The sequence below is a fragment of the Pan paniscus genome, chromosome 20 (genome assembly GCF_029289425.2).
Source record: "Pan paniscus chromosome 20, NHGRI_mPanPan1-v2.0_pri, whole genome shotgun sequence".
NCBI classification, from domain to species: domain Eukaryota; kingdom Metazoa; phylum Chordata; class Mammalia; order Primates; family Hominidae; genus Pan; species Pan paniscus.
Genome location: NC_073269.2, coordinates 47,035,720 through 47,056,118, shown reverse-complemented (window position 1 = coordinate 47,056,118; position 20,399 = coordinate 47,035,720). Strand labels below are relative to the sequence as shown.

Below are 20,399 nucleotides of genomic sequence, written 5' to 3'. Positions count from 1 at the left end.
CCCAGGCTGAAGTGCTGTGGCATGATCATAGTTCACTGCAGGCCCAACCTCCCAACTAAAGTGATCCTCACACCTCAGCCTCCGGAATAGCTGGGACTTCAGGTGTGTACCACGACACCTGGCTAACTTTTTCTGTTTTTTATTTTTGTAGATAGGGTCTCTCTGTGTTGCCCAGGCTATAGTCTCCAACTCCTGGGCTCAAGTGATCCATCTGCCTTGGCCTCCCGAAGTGCTGGGATTACAGGCATGAGCCACCACGCCTGGCCACACATGGGTGTTTAAAAGGAGCCAAATTCACACCAAAACACACACAGACCTCCGGGTGCACAGGCACACACGCAGTAGTGAGTCACTGCCTCTGACTCTCAGGCATCAGACATGCACACACCGGAGGCCCACCTATAGGTCCAAATTCCCATCCCCTGGCCTTGATGTCCCAAACAATACCAGCCTCACCAATACAATGACCAAGGCCACAGAGCAGTTACGGCTGTCAGCATCACACACAACCAGCACACATTATATCCTATAGATATCATCCCATATGCAGGTACTGGAAACATGTACACGTCACAAACACAGGGACATCAGCGTGTTTACACACGTGAGCTTAGAACACAGATTGTCACAAACTGTCCACACAGTAACAAATTCCCTCCCTCCGCAACAGGCACCTGAGTCATCATGCTTGGTATACCCCACACCACGTCCAATCAGGAAACAAGGCCCCCAAGGCCAGGCCCGGTGGCTCACACCTGTAATTCCAGCACTTTGGGAGGCCAGTGCGGGCGAATCACCTGAGGTTGGGAGTTCGAGACCAACCTGACCAACATGGAGAAACTCCATCTCTACTAAAAATACAAAATTAGCCAAGTGTGGTGGCACATGCCTGTAATCCCAGCTACTCGGGAGGCTGAGGCAGGAGAATAGCTTGAACCCGGGAGGTGGAGGTTGTGGTGAGACAAGATCACGCCATTGCACTCCAGCCTGGGCAACAAGAAGGAAACTCCATCTCAACAACAACAAAAAAAAAACAGAAACAAGGCCCCCAAACACCATGACACATGATTCTTCCATCAGGGACCTCTTCCATCTCCCTGCCATCTCAGAATAATGGAGGCCAAGACACAGGTGTAAACAATGCTTTATGGGGGTAGGGTGGGTGCTGGACAGGCCTCCAGGTAATAAATAACAGGTACTAGCAACAGCAGGGCCAGATGGGGAGTTGGGGACAAATGACCCTGGTCTCAGGCTTTGGGAGCTCTTGGGGTATGGTTAGGGGTTCAGGGGGACAGACGTTAGCCAAGACAGAGGAAGCAGCAGCAGGTACGGGATCCCCCTTCCCCCGTGGCTCAGTCTTGCCCCAAAGCCAGGCCCCACCAGGCCAGAGAAGGGGGACAGGTGGCAACGTAGCTTCTCCAGGGCCAGGGCAGGTTAGGACACGGCCTCTCAGAGCCTGGGCCTGGGCCCCAGCTGGAAGGGCAGGGCTGGTCCTGGAGAACAGGTGAGCTGAAAGAGAAGGGTGTGGTGACCTGCAGGGTCCCCGGGGTCTGTCCAGCCGGTCTCTATCTCATTTCCAGGTATTTCCTTCCCCTCCTATCTGCATCGGTCTGTCCATACCTTTCTTCTCCCGGTTTCTACATTGTCTGATTTTCCGCCTCTCCCCCGCAGGTAATTTGGGGCTTGTGCTGAGGGTACCTGCATCTCCCTCTTTGTTTGCCTCAGAGAGCTGTCTGAGTCTGTAAAGCCACATTTCAACATCTAAATATCATGAATCTGGATGGACGCAGTGGCTCACGCCTGTAATCCCAGCACTGTGGGAAGCCAAGGCAGGAGGAATGCTTGAGCCCAGGAGTTTGAGACCAGCTTAGGCAACACTACGAAACCCCGTCTCTACAAAAACATACAAACATTAGCCAGGCGTAGTGGCATGCACCAGTAGTCCCAGCTACCTGGGGGGCTGAGGTGGGAACATGGCTTGAGCCTGAGAGGTGGAGATTGCAGTGAGCCAAGATTGTGCCACTGCACTCCAGCCTAGGCAACAGAGTGAGACTGTCTCAAAAAAATAAATAGGCCGGGCGCAGTGGCTCATGCCTGTAATCCCAGCACTTTGGGAGGCCGAGGCGGGGAGATCACCTGAAGTCGGGAGTTCCAGACCAGCCTGACCAACATGGAGAAACCTCATCTCCACTAAAAATACAAAATTAGCCAGGTGTGGTGGCACATGCCTGTAATCCCAGCTACTCAGTAGGCTGAGGCAGGAGAATCACGTAAACCCAGGAGGCAGAAGTTATGGTGAGCTGACATCGCACTATTGCACTCCAACCTGGGCAACAAGAGCGAAACTCCATCTCAAAATAAATAAATAAATAAATAAATAAATAAATCGGCCAGGCAGGTGGCTCACGCCTGTAATCCCAGCACTTTGGGAGGCCGAGACAGGCAGATCACAAGGTCAGGAGTTCAAGACCACCCTGGCCAATGGTGAAACCTCGTCTCTACTAAAAATACAAAAATTAGCCAGGCGTGGTGGCAGGTGCCTGTAGTCCCAGCTACTTGGGAGGCTGAGGCAGGAGAATCACTTGAACCCAGGAGGCGGAGGTTGCAGTGAGCCAAGATCACACCACTGCACTCCAGCCCGGGCGACAGAGGGACACTCCATCTCAAAAAATTTAAATAAATAAATAAATAAAATGAACTGCCTTCTTATCTTTCTGTGTACCTCTATGTTCCTGGATCACCCTGGCTGTAAGTCTCATTTCACTGTTCTCCAAGCTGGGGAGACAACGTTAGGTTAGTGGTTCTCACTTTGGTTGTATATAGCATTACCTGGGAGCTTCCAGAAATCCTGAAACTGGCTGGCTCACATCTTTTTTTTTTTTTTTTTTTTTTTTTGGAGATGGAGCCTCGCTCTATTGCCTGGGCTGAAGTGCAGTGGCGCGATCTAGGCTCACTGCAAGCTCCGCCTCCTGCATTCACGCCATTCTCCTGCCTCAGCCTCCTGAGTAGCTGGGACTACAGGCACTTGCCACCACGCCTGGCTAATTTTTTTTTTTTTTTTTTTTTTTTTTGTATTTTTAGTAGAGACGGGGTTTCACTTGATCTACAGATCAAGCCAGGATGGTCTTCATCTCCTGACCTTGTGATCCGCCCGCCTCAGCCCCCCAAAGTGCTGGGATCACAGGCGTGAGCCACCATGCCCGGCCTGGCACACGTCTTTAATCCCAGCACTTTGGGAGGCCAAGGTGGGAGAAATCGTTTGAGGCCAGGAGTTTGAGACCAGCCTGGGCAACATAGTGAGACCTCATCTCTATTTATCTTTTAATTAAGAAAAAGTCCTGAAACCACTTCAGAATCTCTAGGGTGAGGCCTGGGCATCAGTATCTTTTAAAATTCTCCAGGTCATTCTAATGTGTGTCACTGCCTTGGTGGGGAAATCAGTTTGGTGGGTCTTGACCAGTTTTTAAATTCAAACAGAATAGCACAGAACGGCAAATACCAGAGTGCATCATATATAATAAGAATAGTCTATTGGTTGGGCGGGCACAGTGGCTCACGCCTATAATCCTAGCACTTTGGGAGGCAAAGGCAAGAGAGGATCACTTGGGCCCAGGAGTTCAAGACCAGCCTGGGCAACATAGACACCGTCTCTACAAAATTAAAACATTATTTAAAAAAAAAAAAAATTTGTAAATAGGCCGGGCGCAGTGGCTCATGCCTATAATCCCAACACTTTGGGAGGCTGACAGGCAGATCACCTGAGGTCAGGAGTTTGAGACCAGCCTGGCCAACATGCTGAAACCCTGTCTCTACTAAAAATACAAAGAAATTAGCTGGGCGTGGTGGCGGGCGCCTGTAATCCCAGCTACTAGGGAGGCTGAGGCAAGAGAATCGCTTGAACTTGAGAGGCGGAGATTTCAGTGAGCCGAGATCACGCCATTGCACTCCAGCTTGGGCAACATGAGCGAAACTCCATCTCAAAAAATAATAATAATAATTTAAAAAGATATATTATATTGGTTGGCTGGGCTTGGTGGCTCATGCCTGTAATCTCAGCACTTTGGGAGGCTGAGGTGGAGGATTGCTTGAGGCCAGGAGTTTTTTTGTTTTGTTTTGGTTTGGTTTTTTTGGTTTGTTTGTTTTTGTTTTTGTGAGACAGAGTCTAGCTCTGTCGCCCAGGCTGGAGTGCAGTGGTGCGATCTCGGCTCACTAAAACCTCCGATTCCAGGGATCAAGCTATTCCTCTGCCTCAGCCCCCTGAGTAGCTGGGATTACAGGAGCACACCACCACACCTGGCTAATATTTGTATTTTTAGTAGAGGTGGGGTTTTACCATGTTGGTCACCCTGGTCTCGAACTCCTGACCTCGTGATCTGCCTGCCTCAGCCTCCCAAAGTGGTGGGATTACAGGCGTGAGCCACTGCACCCGGCAAGACCAGGAGTTTAAGACCAACCCCGCTAACATAGTGAGACCATATCTAAAAAAAAAAAAAAAAACAGAAAAAAGAAAAAAGGAAAAGAGTCCAGGCATGGTGGCTCCCACCTGTAATTCCAGCACTTTGGGAGGCTGAGGTGGGTGGATCACTTGAGCTCAGGAGTTCGAGACCAGCCTGAGCAACATGGTGAAACCCCATCTCTTCAAAAAATAAAAATATAAAAATTAGCTGGGCGTGGTGGTGCACACCAGTAGTCCCAGTTACTTGGGGGGCTGAGGTGGGAGAAACACTTGAGCCCAGGAGGTCAAGGCTGCAGTGAGCTGAGATGGTGCCACTGCACTTCAGCCTGGATGACAAAGTGAGACCCTTCTCAAAAAAAAAAGGAAAAGGAAAAGAATATCATATTGGCCAAAAGAGACAGAAAACAAATTGGCGGTTGCTAGGGGTTGGGGGAAATGGAGAGTGACTGCTTAATAAATATGGGTACAAAGGTATAAGGTACAAAGCAGTATAAGTATGGTACCTCTTAGAGTAATGAAAACGTTCTGAGGCCGGGCGCAGTGGCTCACGCCTGTAATCCCAGCACTTTGGGAGACCGAGGCGGGTGGATCACCTGAGGTCAGGAGTTCAAGCCAGCCTGGCCACGGTCAAATGCCATTTCCACTAAAAATACGAAAATTAGCCGGGTGTGGTGGTGCATGCCTGTAATTCCAGCTACTCCAGAGGTTGAGGCAGGAGAATTGCTTGAACCCTGGAAGTGGAGCTTGCAATGAGCCGAGATCGCACCACTGCACTCCAGCCTGAGTAACAGAGCGAGACTCTGTCTCCAAAAAAAAGAAAAGAAAAAAAAAGAAAACATTCTGGAACAACACAGAAGTGGTGATTGCACAACCCTGTGAATGTACTAAATGCCACTGAATTGTACACTTTGAAAAGTCACGTAAATGTATGTTATGTGACTTTCATTTTAGTGCCAAGAAACGAAAGAATACTGGTGGTAGGAAAATGTGTGTTTGAGTTTTATATGTGGGTGGGATCTGCTACAGTCAGTCCTTGATTAACACATAAAATATATTTCCTCCTGTAGATTGCAGTCAGCAAAGTGTGAAAAAGCCTTGCCTTGCCTTGCCTTGTTACATTTCACCTACTGAGGGCAAACTCTCTAGGACAGAGTCTCTGCTAAGCCCTGAGGTGAAGAAGACACACCCATTCATTTGAGCTCTGCCCAAAGATGGATAAGAAGAAAACTTTAAAAACAGCCCTCATCGATCAAGTCTTGACCATCAGGCCCCATTCTGAGCACTTTCGTGAATTAATGTATTTCTTCTTCTCAACACCTATAGAAGCAGGTGCTATTATTAGCCTCATTTTACAGATGAGCAAACTTAGGCTCAGGCACAGCAGGTGCAAAGTCCTGGCAAGACAAGAGAGCACTGTCCGAAGACATCATCCTTGATTCCTCTCTCTCTTTTAGATTACACATCCATTCCATCAGGAAATCATGTTGGCTCTGCCTTCCAAGTAGATCCAAGGTCTAACCACTTGTTCCCCACCTGTCCCGCCCTGGAGCTGCCAAGGGCTGGGAGGGGATTTAGCATGAAGTATAGAAGGGAGAACTGGCAAGACATACACATCCCCCAGAGAAGGAGGGATGGGGACCAAATCCTGCAGGGTTTTGAAAGCCTGTCAAGAAGTTTGGGGCCGGGTGCAGTGGCTCATGCCTATAATTCCAGCACTTTGGATGCTGAGGTGGGTGGATCACTTGAGGCCAGGAGTTTGTGAGCAGCTGGCCAACATGGTGAAACCCTGTCTCTACTAAAAATATAAAAACTTTGCCAGGCGTTGGTGGCCCATGCCCATAGTCCCAGCTACTCAGGAGGCTGGGGCACCAGAATTGCTTGAACCTGGAAGCGGAGGTTGCGGTGAGCCGAAATCGCGCCACTGCACTCCAGCCTGAGTGACAGAGTGAGACTCTATCTCAAAAAAAAACAAAAGTTTGGACCAAGCCTGGAGGAACAAGTAGTGCTGCCTGGAGGAGGGAAGGAGGTTGCCAGGGAAAAGAGGGTAGGAATGTTCCAAGCAGAGGCCCAGCATGAGCAAGGGCCCAGAGGAATGGGAAGAACTTCAGTGTGGCTGGAGTGGCCTGAGAGGTAGGGAGACCGACAAGTGGCTGAGGCCGGTGAGGCTGGGCTGGCAGGGGCCAGTCCCTGCAGAGGGTCAAACACCAGGCTGAGGAGTTCAGCTGTGTCCTGGGGCCCTGAGATGCATGGATGGTTTTGAAAAAGGGAGCGACAGGAGCAGATATGTGTGTTAGAAAGACCCAGTGGCTGCATCAAAAGGAGACAGGATTGGCTGGGCACAGTGGCTCAGGCCTGTAATCCCAGCACTTTGGGAGGCCAAGGCGGGTGAATCACCTGAAGTCAGGAGTTCAAGACCAGCCTCACGAGCATGGCAAAACCCTGTCTGTATTAAAAATACAAAAATTGGCCAGGCGCAATGTCTCACGCCTGTCATCCCAGCACTTTGGGAGGCCGAGGCAGGTGGATCACGAGGTCAGGAGATCGAGACCATCCTGGCTAACATGGTGAAACCCCATCTCTACTAAAAATACAAAAAATTAGCCAGACGTGGTGGCACGCACCTGTAGTCCCAGCTACTCGGGAGGCTGAGGCAGAAGAATCACCTGAACCCAGGAGGCGGAGGTTGCAGTGAGCCGAGACTGCACCACTGCACTCCAGCCTGGGCAACAGAGTGAGACTCCATCTCGAGAAAAAAAAAAAAAATACAAAAATTAGCTGGTTGTGGCAGTACATGCCTGTAATCCCAGCTACTTGGGAGGCTGAGGCAGGAGAATCACTTGAACCCGGGAGGCGGAGGTCGCAGTGAGCCAAGATGGCGCCACTGCACTCTAGCCTGGGTGACAGAGTGAGCAGAGTGAGATTCTCTCTAAAATAAAAAAATTTAAAAAAAAAAAAAGGCTCATGCCTGTAATCCCAGCACTTTGGGAGGCCGAGGCGGGAGGATCACGAGGTCAGGAGATCGAGACCATCCTGGCTAACACCGTGAAACCCCATCTCTACTAAAAAAAATACAAAAAATTAGCTGGGCGTGGTGACGGGTGCCTGTAGTCCCAGCTACTCAGGAGGCTGAGGCAGGAGAATGGCGTGAACCCAGGAGGCGGAGCTTGCAGTAAGCCTAGATCGCGCCACTGCACTCCAGCCTGGGTGACAGAGCGAGACTCTGTCTCAAAATAAAAAGACAGGAACCAAAAAAAAAAAGAGAGAGAGGCCAAGACTGGAAGACAGAGAGTCTAGGGAGGACATGAACCCTATTCCCTTCTCAGCCACTCCTCTTCCTGCCCGCTTGTCCTGTCCTCCACCATCTTCCCTGGACTTTGCAGCAGCTTCCTCTCTGGTGTCCTGGTGACCTCCTCTGTCCCTCACAGCCCCTTCCCTTTATGCAGCCAGAGGAACTCTCTGCACCCCTGAATCTGATCCTGTCCTTCCTCTGTTCAGAAGCCTCCCGTGGCTCCCACACAGGGTATAAGCCAGAGGCCTCCCCAGGGCGCACAGGCCCTAACTGATCTGCTTCCTCCAACCCCTGACCCCATCTCATGCTGTACCCACAAAACACACACAGGTCCTCCATGATGCCCACACTGGCTGCTTCGGTCACCCTCACCGATACCAGGCATACCCCTCGCTAGAAGCGTTGCTGTGCTCTCCGGCAGTGCTCTTGCCCCAGATCCCCACAGGCCTCCCTATCTCCCTTCCTTCACTCAAATGTCATCTTCTCAGCGAGGCTTCCCTCCTCATCTTGTTTAAATGTACACTCTTGGCCAGGTGCGGTGGCTGACGCCTGTAATCCCAGCACTTTGGGAGGCTGAGGTGGGCGGATCACGAGGTCAAGAGATCGAGACCAACCTGGCCAACATGGTGAAATGTCTCTACTAAAAATACAAAAATTAGCTGGGCATGGTGGCACACACCTATAGTCCCAGCTACTCGGGAGACTGAGGCAGGAGAATTGCTTGAACCCAGGAGGCAAAGGTTGCAGTGAGCCGAGATCGTGCCACTGCACTCTAGCATGGCGACAGAGTGAGACTCTGTCTCAAAAAAAAAAAAAAAAAAAAAGGCTGGGCGCGGTGGCTCCCGCCTGTAATCCCAGCACTTTGGGAGGCTGAGGCAGGCAGATCACCTGAGGTCGGGAGTTCCAGACCAGCCTGACCAACACGGAGAAACCCCGTCTCTACTAAAAATACAAAATTAGCTGGCCGTGGTGGCACATGCCTGTAATCCCAGCTACTCAGGAGACTGAGGCAGGAGAATTGCTTGAACCTGGGAGGCAGAGGTTGCGGTGAGCCGAGATCGCGCCATTGCACTCCAGCCTGGGCAACAAGAGTGAAACTCCATCTCAGAAAAAAAAAAGTACATTCTTGGCCGGGCGCAGTGGCTCACGCCTGTAATCTCAACATTTTAGTAGGCCGAGAGTGGGTGGATCACTTGAGGTCAGGAGTTTGAGACCAGCCTGGCCAACATGATGAAACCCTGTGTCGGCCAGGTGCGGTGGCTCACACTGTAATCCCAGCACTTTGAGAGGCCGAGGCGGGCAGATCACAAGGTCAAGAGATCGAGACCAGTCTGGCCAATATGGTGAAACCCCATCTCTACTAAATACATAAAAATTAGCCAGGCGTGGTGGCGGGCGCCTGTAGTTCCAGCTACTCAGGAGGCTGAGGCAACTTGAACTCAGGAGGCAGAAGTTACAGTGAACCAAGATCATGCCACTGCACTCTAGCCTGGGCAACAGAGCAAGACTCCGTCTCAAAAAAAAAAAAAAAAGAAACCCTGTCTCTATAAAAATTAAAAAAAATTAGCCAGGCATGGTGGTAGTCGCCTGTAATCTCAGCTACTCGGGAGGCTGAGGCAGGAGAATCACTTGAACCCAGGAGGCGGAGGTTTCAGTGAGCCGAGATCACGCCACAGCACTCCATCCTGGGTAACAGAGCAATACCCCGTCTCAAAGAAAAAAAAAAAGTACACTCCTCTACCCTATCCACCCATCTGTGCCTGTTTTATTTTTCCCCATAGTTCTTACCTCCCTCACTACTACATACTTTACTTTTTTTTTTTTTTTTTTTTTAGAGTCTCGCTCTGTCACCCAGGCTGGAATGCAGTGGCGCATGGTCACAGCTCACTGCAGCCTCGAACACCTGGGCTCAAGCCATCCTCCCACCTCAGCCTCCCAAGTAGCTGGGACTCCAGGTGCACACCACCACGCCTCGCTAATTTTAAAAAACTTTTTGTGGAGATAAGGTTGCTTTGTTGCCCAGCCTGGTCTCAAAGTGATCTTCCCATCTCACCCTGCCAAAGTGCTGGGATTACAGGTGTGAGCCACTGCGCCCAGTCGACTTACATCTCTTGTTTATCACCTGTCTCCCCCAAAGAGAATGTCAGCACCATGAGGATGGGAGTCTGTTGTACCCCCTGCCATATCCCCAGTGCCTTGAGCAGGGCCTGGCACACAGCAGGTGCTCAATAAATCGCTGGAGAACTATGAATGGGAGGGTCAAGGTCTAGGGCAGGAAGCTGGCCTGGGGCTGCAGGTGGATTCCCTGTGGCCCGGCAGATGTCTCCTTTTTTTTTTTTTTTTTTTTTTTTTTGAGACAGAGTCTTGCTCTGTCGCCCAGGCTGGAATGCAGTGGCTGAATCTTGGCTCACTGCACCCTCAGCTTCCTGGGTTCAAGTGATTCTCCTGCCTCAGTCTCCCAAGTAGCTGGGACTATAGGCATGTACCACCATGCCTGGCTAATTTTTGTATTTTTAGTAGAGGAGGGGTTTCACCACGTTGGCCAGGCTGGTCTAGAACTCCTCACCTTATGTATACCCCCCATCAAATGCAACCCCTCTGCCTGTGTCCCCTCATCCCACCCTGACCCCTCTGCCTCTGCCTGCCCTATCCCACCCTGATCCCTCTGCCTGTGCCCCGACCCTGGCCCTGACCCCCCTGGGCCTCTCCCCTGCTGGCTCTGACCCCTCTCCCCCAGTGCTTCCCCATCTGGTCCTGACCTTTCTTTCTTTTTTTTTTTGAGACAAAGTCTTGCTCTTGTCACCCAGGCTGGAGTGCAATGGTGTGATCTCAGCTCACTGCAACCTCCACCTCCCAGGTTCAAGTGATTCTCCTGCCTCAACTTCCCGAGTAGCTGGGATTACAGGCACCTGCCACCACGCCCAGCTAATTTTTGTATGTTTAGTAGAGAGGGGGCTTCACCATGTTGGCCAGGCTGGTCTCGAACTCCTGACCTCAGGTGATCCGCCCGCCTCGGCCTTCCAAAGTACAGGGATTAAAGGCATGAGCCACCGAGCCCGGGCTGGCCCTGACCTTTCTGAGCTGTCACTGTCTGGAAGTGGGTCTGTCTCCCCACCCCCACCCAATGAACTGCCTCCGCCCGCCTCGGACTCCCAAAGTGCTGAGATTACAGGCATGAGCCACTGCGCCCAGCCAGATGCCTCCTTTAGCTTGTGTGTTTTTGCATCTTTCTCTCACTCTGTTTCTCTTGTCATCACATGTTCAGTGTCTATCTCCACACCATCTCCCCCATTCCCAAGAGATCGCCCTGCCTCCCTAAGCCCCCAGTGTCCCACCTGGCTCCACAGAGCTCAGCAGCCACACGGCTGAGGGGCCACGGCCTGGGCACTCCGAGGCTGCCGAAGCTGGCGGAGGGACGCATCCCCGTACTGAATGCCAGAGCCCATCCTCTCCGGGTCTAGCTCGCCTGTGGGGAAGGGGAGAGGTCAGCATTGGTTGCCTGGAGACCCCCGGGCCTGCCCTTCGCTCCCACTCGGGCCGGTCAGGGCCTCACCTGAGTCAATCTTGTTGAGGATAGTGCGGGCACACTTGAGGAACGCCTCCTCCACGTTCTCGCCTGTGAGAGCGCTGGTCTCCAGGAACATCAGCTCTGCAGGGGCACACACTCTGAGGTCAGGACCCCAGTTAGTCCCCACCCTCCACTGAGCTCTCACCTGCTGACTCTCATCCTGTTCCTCCAATGTTCCATCCCCCCTTACCCTCACCTCAGGCCTCTGCGCATGCCTTTTCCCTGCCACTAATGTCCGCTTCCCGATATGCCCACCCAGCTCTTCCCTCAGAGCTCAGCTCACACAGCTCCTCCTCCAAGAAGTCCTCCCTGACTTCCTGGGCTGAGTCAGGTACCGACTTAGGGCTCCCACAGCTTCTTGTGGCCCCCTATCCTGGCCCTGACCCCTCTGCTTGTGCTTCCTCATCCTGGCCCCAACCCTCTGCCTGGGTCCCCATCCCACCCCTGACCCTTCTGCCTGGGCCTGCCCCATTCCATTCCTGACCCTTCTGCCTGGACCTGCCCCATTCCACCCCTGACCCTTCTGCCTAGGCCTGCCCCATTCCACCCCTGAGCCCTCTGCCCATGCTCCCCCATCCCATGCAACCGCTCTGCCTGTGCCTCCCAAACTTGGCCTTGACCCCTCTACCTGGGCCCCCCATCCCACCCCAACCCCTCTGCCCTTGCCCCCCATCCCATGTAACTCATCTGCCTGTGTCCCCTCATCCCAACTGACCCCTCTGCCTCTGCCTGCCCTATCCCAGCCCTGACCCCTCTGCCTGTGTTCTCCATCCCACCCCGATCCCTCTGCCTGCCCCCCCAGTACTGGCCCTGACCCCTCTGGGGCTCTCCCCTGCTGGCTCTGACCCCTGTCTCCTGGTGCTTCGCCATCAAGCCCTGACCTTTCTGAGGTGTCACTGTCTGGAAGTGGGTCTGTCCTTCCACCCTCACCCACTGAACTGTGAGCTCCATGAAGGTTGGGCCTAGGGCTGTCTCCAACACTGTGTCTCTAGCACCATCTAGGACAGGAACAGGCCAACCAGAGTCTACCCATCAGCAGCATGACAAGGCCCTACAGTCAGAAAATCAGAGCTGAATTCACACCCACACCTCTCTGATGGCAAAACCTCCTTTAAACCTGGAGGTTGCAAAACAGGGGAACACAGGCAGATCTCAAGCCACCAGATGTGGGTGGTTTGGCCAACACAATGTTTTCAAATGAGTTTATACTTGCAAACCTTTTTTGTTTTTTTCTTTGAGACAAAGTCTCTCTCTGTCCCCTAGACTGGAGTGCAGTGGTGTGATTGCAGATCACTGCAGCCTCGAACTTCTGGGCACAAGTGATCCTCCTGCCTCAACCTCCTGAGTACCCCAGACCACAGGCACATACCACCACACCCAGGCTTTTTTTTTTTTTTTTTGTAGAGGCAGGGTCTCACTCTGTTACACAGGCTGGTCTAAAACTCCTGATCTCAAGTGATGCTCCTACCTTGGCCTCCCAAAATGCTGGGATTACAGGTGTGAGCCATTGTGGTTGGCCCTTGCAAACCTTTTGGTGTGGGTTGTCAGTATGCTGCACTCCCCTTAACACCAGTACCTGTTACTCAAGGATCTACCCCATCCCATCTCCTGTATTCAAAAATGTGCCTTTCGCCGGGCGCAGTGTCTCACGCCTGTAATCCCAGTACTTTGGGAGGCCGAGGCAGTCGGATCACAAGGTCAGGAGTTCGAGATCAGCCTGGCCAATATGGTGAAACCCCGTCTCTACTAAAAATATAAAAATTAGCCAGGCGTTGTGGCGCGCACCTGTAGTCCCAGCTACTCAGGAGGCTGAGGCAGAAGAATCACTTGAACCCGGGAGGCAGAAGTTGCAGTGAGCCAAGATTGCGCCACTATACTCCAGCCTGGGCAACAGAACAAGACTCCGTCTCAAAAAAAAAAAAAAAACGTGCCTTTCACCTAGGGCCATCTGGGGTTGCAATCTCTACATTAAACCAATACCCGGGAAGGTGCGGTAGGAGGAAAAAATAAATAAAATAATTAATTTAAAAAACCAATACCCTGTGCGGCCTCCCGACGGTAGGCGAAATCTTAGCGGCCAACATTAATCTAGCACCCCCTCTGTGGCGGGTGCTAAGGACTTTCCACAATCTCCCTTAATCATCACAGCACACTGTGGGGCAGAAACACTGTGATCCCACTTTCCAGATGAAGAAACTGAGAACCAGTGTAATCACATAGCTCACTGATGGCAACACTTAGTTTTGTTGTTGTTGTTGTTTTTGGAGACAGTGTCTTGCTCTGTCTCCCAGACTGGAGTACAATGGCGTGATCACAGCTCACTGCAGTCTTAAACTCTCAGGCTCAGGTGATCCTCCTGCCTCAGCCTCCACTGTAGCTGGGACTACAGCCATGAGCCACCACACCCAGCTAATTTTTTAAATTTTTTGTAGAGATAGGATCTCACTGTGTTATCCAGGCTGGTCTCAAACTCCTGGGCTCAAGCAGTCCTCCCACCTTGGCCTCCCAAACTGCTGGGATTACAGGTGTGAGCCACTACACCCAGCCAACACTCAAATTTGAACCCAGACTTCTGAACCTCCACGTTCCCCTGCTGGGTACAGCCACTGAGAGCCAGTAAACCCATAGTCCCTGTGGACTGTCCACCCCCACCACCACCTGGTCCACGACACAGCCCTCACCATTCTCCTGGGCAAAGCGGGAGGCCTCCAGGAAAGTGACCTCCCGCTCAGGGTCCAGGTCCTTCTTGTTGCCACAGAGGATGACCACGATGTTGGGGCTGGCCAGGGTGCGGGCATCCGTCAGCCAGGCAGCCAGTGAGTTGTATGTCTCCCGGCTGTGGAGAAGGGAGAAGGGAGGGAGGCAGTGCGGGAGAGGAACCACCCATGCCCTACCCCACCCACCCCGGGCACCCACCTGGTGATGTCGTACACCAGCAGGGCTCCAGCCGCCCCTCGGTAATAACTCCGCGTCACTGACCTGTGGGGCCAGGGGGACCCAGTCACCCCCAAGGCTGGGGTCTGCCCCGAGAATGCCCCCCTCTACAGAGAGAGACTGGTGGTTCGGAGGCCCCCCTTTCACTGCTGGCCCATCCCCCAAAACCTGGCCTTGGTCGGGTCACCATGCAATTCCTCTCTTCTTGCATCCTTGAAGTCCCTCTCTCTTCGCCTCTCTCAGCTTCTATCTCACTTAGCTGGCCAGCTGTCTCTATTTATGAATCTCCGTTTTTGTCTCTCCCTGTGTCCCTATCTTTCCATTCATCTGTTTTTCTCTCTGTGTCTCTTTCATGTGTATCTTATTTTTTATTTTTTTGACGGTCTTGCTCTGTAGCCCAGGCTGGAGTGCAGTGGTACGATCTTGGCTCACTGCATCCTCGACCTCCTAGGCTCAGTATCCCAAGGGAGAGATCCTCCCACCTCAGCCTATGGAGTGTCTGGGACTACAAGTGTGCACCACCACACCTGGCTAATTTCTTAATATTTTTTGTAAAGATGGGGCTTTGCTAGGTTGCCGAGGCTGGTCTCCAACTCCTGGGCTCAAGTGATTCTCCTGCCTTAACCTATGTGTCTTTTTCCTTTTTCTTTTTCTTTTTTTTTTTTTTTTTGAGTAGGAGTCTCACTCGTCTCCCAGGCTGGGGTGCAGTGGCATGATCTCGGCTCACTGCAACCACTGCAACCTCCACCTCCCGGGTTCAAGTGATTCTCCCACCTCAGCCTCTCGAGTAGCCAGGATTACAGATGCACGCCACCACATCAGGCTAATTTTTGTATTTTTAGTAGAGATGGGGTTGGCCATGTTGGCCAGTCTGATCTCGAACCCCTGAGCTCAAGTGATCCGCCCACCTTGGCCTCCCAAAGTGTTGGGATTACAGGCGTGAGCCACTGTGCCCGGCCCTACATGTCTTTATTGATTGATTGATTGATTGATTGACTGATTGATTGAGATGGAGTTTTGCTCTGTCGCCCAGGCTGAAGTGCAGTGGCATGATCTTGGCTCACTGCAACCTCTGCCCCCCGGATGCAAGTGATTCTCCTGCCTCAGCCTCCCAAGTAGCTGGGATTACAGGCATGCACCACCACGCCCGGCTAATTTTTGTATTTTTAGTAGAGATGGGGTTTCGCCATGTTGGCCAGTGTGGTATTGAACTCCTGACCTCAAGTGATCTGCCCGCCTAGGCCTCCCAAAGTGCTGGGATTACAGGCGTCACGCCACCGTGCCTGGCCCTATTTAATTCCCTATTTCTGTCTTTTTTGTTTGTTTGTTTCATCTCTGTGGCTCTCTCATGCTTACCTTTGCCTTCCCATGCATTTGTGCATTCATTCATTCAACATTTTCTGAGCAAATCTCCCCTTTGCCTGGCCCTGCCCAAGCACTATACAACATCTGCTTATCCTTCTCCTGCTGTGTCAGGTGGAGGCTCCTTCCCAGTATAGCCAACTCTGCATTCTCTGTCTCACCAGTCTGGGTCCTTCTGGAACTCATGCAATCATTCCACAGCATTTACTAAGCACTCACCGTAAACCTAGCCCATGCTACACACCTGTCTATCCTTCAGCCCCTCTCTCTGCCTTTGGGCTCTGTGCACCTCAGGCAGTTAATCCATACGCAAGAATTAACTCAGCAGCTACTAGGTGCTGCCATAGATCACACTTTTCCATGGACTGAATTCCCTCTATTTCTCTCCCTGCTCTCTGTTTCTCCGACTCTCCTAAGGTTTTTTTTTTTTTTTTTTTTGAAACGGAGCCTCGCTCTGTCGCCCAGGCTGGAGTGCAGTGGCGCGATCTGGGCTCACTACAAGCTCCGCCTTCCGGGTTCATGCCATTCTCCTGCCTCAGCCTCCCAAGTAGCTGGGACTTCCAGCGTCTGCCACCACACCCAGCTAATTTTTTGTATTTTTAGTAGAGATGGGGTTTCACCATGTTAGCCAGGATGGTCTCGATCTCCTGACCTCGTGATCCGCCCGCCTCGGCCTCCCAAAATGCTGGGATTACAGGCATGAGCCACCACGCCCGGCCTCTCCTAAGGTTTCTATGTGTCTATCAACTTTTCTGCTCTGCAGGCATTTCCTGAAGACCTACAGTGTGTTGAGCCCTACGCATTTCTCTCTCTCTCTCTCTCCCACAACACGTCCATTTCTCCATCTCTCTTTTGGAAAGATGGGATTTCACAATGTTGCCCAGGCTGGTCTCAAACTCCTGGACTCAAGCGGTTCTCCTGCCTTGGCGTGTGTGTCTTCAGTTCCCTATTTCTCACTGTCTCTCTTTCTGTTCCATCTCTGTGGCTCTCATGCTCACCCTTGCCTTCCCATAAATTCGTGCATTCATTCATTCAACGTCCAACTACACCTGTCTGACTCACCCTGTCTCCCTCTCTGCCTCTGACCTCTGTTTCTCTGTGTCTCCTCACCTCCCTTTTTTATTTATTTATTCATTTATTTATTTATTTATTTATTATTTATTTATTCAGAGACAGAGTCTCGCTCTGTCTCCCCGGCTGGGGTGCAGTGGTGCGATCTTGACTCACTACAACTTCTGCCTCCCAGGTTCAAGCAATTCTCCTGCCTCAGCCTCCCGAGTAGCTAGCATCCACCACCACAGCCTGGCTAAATTTTTTTTTATTTTTTTTATTTTTTATTTTTTTTAGTAGAGACACGGTTTCACCATGTTGGCAGGCTGGTCTTGAACTCCTGACTTCAAGTGATCCACCTGCCTCAGCCTCCCACAGTGCTGGGATTATAGGTGTAAGCCACCGTGCCAGGCCTCCTTACCTCCCTTATCATTCTCTTCAACTCTCTTAGTCTCTGTCTCTCTTGCTCTTTTCCTTTCTGAGTGTGAGTCTCTCAAGTTTCCCCTTCTCTTTCTGTTTCAGTGTCTCTCAGTCTCCATCCCTTTCCCCACCCCCAAGCCACTTTTCTCTATCTCTTTTTCTTTCTTTGAGATGGGGTCTCACTATGTTGCCCAGGCTGGTCTCAAACTCCTGGGCTCAGGCAGTCTTCCCACCGTGGCCTCCCAAAGCACGGGGATTACCGGCATGAGCCATTGCTCCTGGCCCCTGCCTCTTTTTCTTCCACCATCTCTTTCTCTCTCCAGTACTCCCTCTCTCCTTGGATATATATACCTGCTAACTACGGTGTCTCATCTCTCTCTGTCTGCCTTGTCTGCCCTCTCAGTGTCTCCAAGTGACTCTACACACACATCTCTCTCTTTCCTTCTCACTCTCTCTCCCCATCACCCTTGGGAGCCCAACCCACCTACCGAAACCGCTCCTGGCCAGCCGTGTCCCAAATCTGTAGCTTCACAGTCTTCCCACCCACGTTGACCACCCGGGATCCAAACTCCACGCCGATTGTGTGGTTGGAGTCCTGTTTGACTGGGAGTAGGAGGAACAGAAGGGGCAGTACAGGGAGAGAGGAGACAGCTCAGAGGATCCCCCATCCTCCAAGGCCCTCTCAGTCTCTACAAACCCATTCTCATTGCTGGAGTGACTTGAGGTCAAGGAGAACCTAGTAAAGGACATACGACAAAGCAAGGACCAAAAAGCCAGCACTGGACTTGTAGCTATGGCCAGCCCTGCCCTCCCCACTGGCTGCCCACCAGCCCACACCATGCGCATAAACACAGCTCAGGGTTCCCAGGACCACTGCGGGAAACTCACACTTATTCTCAATGAACTGATGAAGGAGACATGATTTGCCAGTTCCTGCACTGCCAATCACCAGGAATTTGAAGAGGAAGTCTGACCAGATGGAGCCAAAATCAGGGATACCCACAGGGAGAGAAAGATACAGGGAAAAAAGATGTCACAGTTAGAGGGAGAGAAACAGACATAGGCAGAAACAAACCAATAGGTAACAGTAACAGATAACTCTTATGTAGTACTTGCCATGTGCCAGGCACATTCTATATATATTTTTTCAACTTTTATTTTAGATTCAGGGGGTACATGTGCAGGGGTTTTTTTGTCGTTGTTTTTGTTTTTTTGAGACAGAGTTTCACTTTTCGTTGCCCAGGCTGGAGTGCAATGGCGCGATCTTGGCTCACCGCAACCTCCACCTCCCAGGTTCAAGCAATTCTCCTGCCTCAGCCTCCCGAGTAGCTGGGATTACAGGCATGCGCCACCACACTCAGCTAATTCTGTATTTTTAGTAGAGACGGGGTTTCTCCATGTTGGTCAGGCTGGTCTCAAACTCCCGACCTCAGGTGATCCGCCCGCCTCAGCCTCCCAAAGTGCTGGGATTACAGGCATGAGCCACCGCGCCCAGCCCACATGTGCAGGTTTGTTACATGGGTCAATTGTGTGTTGTTGTGGGCCAGGAACAGTTCTAAAGGTCTTTACTCACATCAACAGCTCACATCATCCTCAGGAAAACTCTATGAGGGAGGTAGACTAAAAATTATTCCCATTTTCCGGATGAGGAAACAGGCCAGAAAGGTTAACTGACTTGCCCAAAGTGACACAGCTGGGCAGAAGTGAGATTCAAACTAGGCCAAGGGCTCCAGAGTCCCAGATCTTAGCTATTTCGTCGCTAAAGTCTCTTGAAAGCTATTTAAACAAGGACTACGATATAGCCCTTGTTCCTCTTCACCTCCTACCACCCTCTGACTCATTCATTCCACGATAGCTCCTGACCTTCAGTCTATTCCCTGAAAATGACAAGCTGGTTCTCACCTCAGGGTCTTTGCACTCTTCTCCCTTCTCTTCTATATTTGTTGAATGAATGCGGCTCCCTCTGACTCCTAAACCTGCACTTCCCCTGCCTCCAATCACCACCTCCTATGGTGCATCCCTACTGATTTTCCACTTCCCGACCTCTCCTTCCCTCCCTCTGCCCAGAACCCGGCTCCATTCTCATGCATAAGTCCCACCCTTTGCCACTAAGTCCTGCCCCTAACTCAAGGACAGCCCATCCCCAAACCCATTCCAGAGCTCTCTCCAGCCAGATCAGCCCCAGGGTCCCGAGCTTCCATTCAGTGTTCCCTCTAGCCCATAAGCCCGACTCCTGCCATTCATGCAGTCAGCCCCGCCCCTTCACTCAGGCTCCGCCCAGATCCATTAAGGCCCACCTCTTCCCTCAGGGCCTCCCTGAACCCCTCAGGACCAGCTCCCTCAAATCCCGCCCCAGATCTATTTAACCCACGCACCAGACCCTCAGGCTCCACCTAAATCGATTAAGCTCAGCCTCAGACCCACTAAACCCCTCCCAGCATCCACTTAGGTCCTGCCTCCATCACACCAGACCCCGCCCCCTGATCTACAAAGCCCCGCCCATTCCCACAGGCCGCATCCTCCCTGGGCCCAGACCCAGGACCCCAGCTTCGTCCACCACCCTCACCGTAGGTCTCAGCCATGACTCGGTCGCGGCCGCTGAGGGCCGCAATATGGCGCCGCGGCCGCGCCTGCTCCTCGGCTGGCAGCCGCTCCACTCCGGCTACAGCCCCGGCTCCTTCCTACTCCCCGGGCCCGGCACCGCCACTTCCGCCTCCGCCCCCCTCCGGCGCGACCCGCTCCGGCAGCTGGATACCAGGCGACGCTTTCCGAAGGGCGGGATTGGCGGACTCGCGGGCAGGGGGCGGGACAAGAGGCGCGGATTGGTGGCGTGAGAAGGACCAAGCCCAAAGGGGCGGGGCCGAGCCCAGCGATTGGCTGAGCAAGTGGGAAGGGACGTGCAGAGCTGCTTAGCTGAGCCGAGGAACGGATTTAGTCTGGAGTACGGGGGGCAGAGTCGAGTCTCCGGATTGGATCGGAGCGGACTTGGGGGAGGGGATACAAATGCAAAGAAGGGGGCACGGGCAGGATTGACAGAAAGAGGCTGGAAGAGGAGCTGATCTTGAGCTGGCGGGAGCGATTACTGTTCTCAAAGGCGAAAAGGAGGAAAACTGGGCAGATAGGCGCACGTTACTTCCCACCTCCCTTTCCAGATAATCTTCCAAGAAAACCTTTGCTGTGCGATTTATATCCTCCGCGTAGTCCGATTGGCTCCCTCCCACTGGTCTAGAGAGGACACTACAATCCCCTAGTTGGGCTGCTTAGGTTTTCCTTTGCTTGTGTCCGAAACCTAAGCTTAGGAGCGCTCCTACTGCACAGGG

General features: G+C 52.2%; 1 protein-coding gene across 2 annotated transcripts; it reads right to left on the bottom strand.

Annotated features, from left to right (window-relative positions):
- Nucleotides 1-1,126: 1,126 nt before the first annotated feature.
- On the bottom strand, nucleotides 1,127-19,837 carry RAB4B (RAB4B, member RAS oncogene family). Of its 2 annotated transcripts, XM_003812470.5 has the most exons (8): nucleotides 19,646-19,837; nucleotides 17,968-18,048; nucleotides 17,568-17,682; nucleotides 14,230-14,292; nucleotides 13,995-14,149; nucleotides 11,299-11,394; nucleotides 11,081-11,211; nucleotides 1,127-1,509 (listed from the first exon to the last, which is right to left on the bottom strand). In XM_003812470.5, exons 1-7 carry the CDS (start codon nucleotides 19,659-19,661, stop codon nucleotides 11,096-11,098), a joined length of 642 nt encoding a protein of 213 aa, XP_003812518.1. In that variant the 5' UTR covers nucleotides 19,662-19,837; the 3' UTR covers nucleotides 1,127-1,509; nucleotides 11,081-11,095. The 2 variants fall into 2 exon arrangements, with proteins under 2 accessions (XP_003812518.1, XP_008963129.1); XM_008964881.4 differs by lacking the exon at nucleotides 14,230-14,292.
- Between the last annotated feature and the right edge of the window lie 562 nt (nucleotides 19,838-20,399).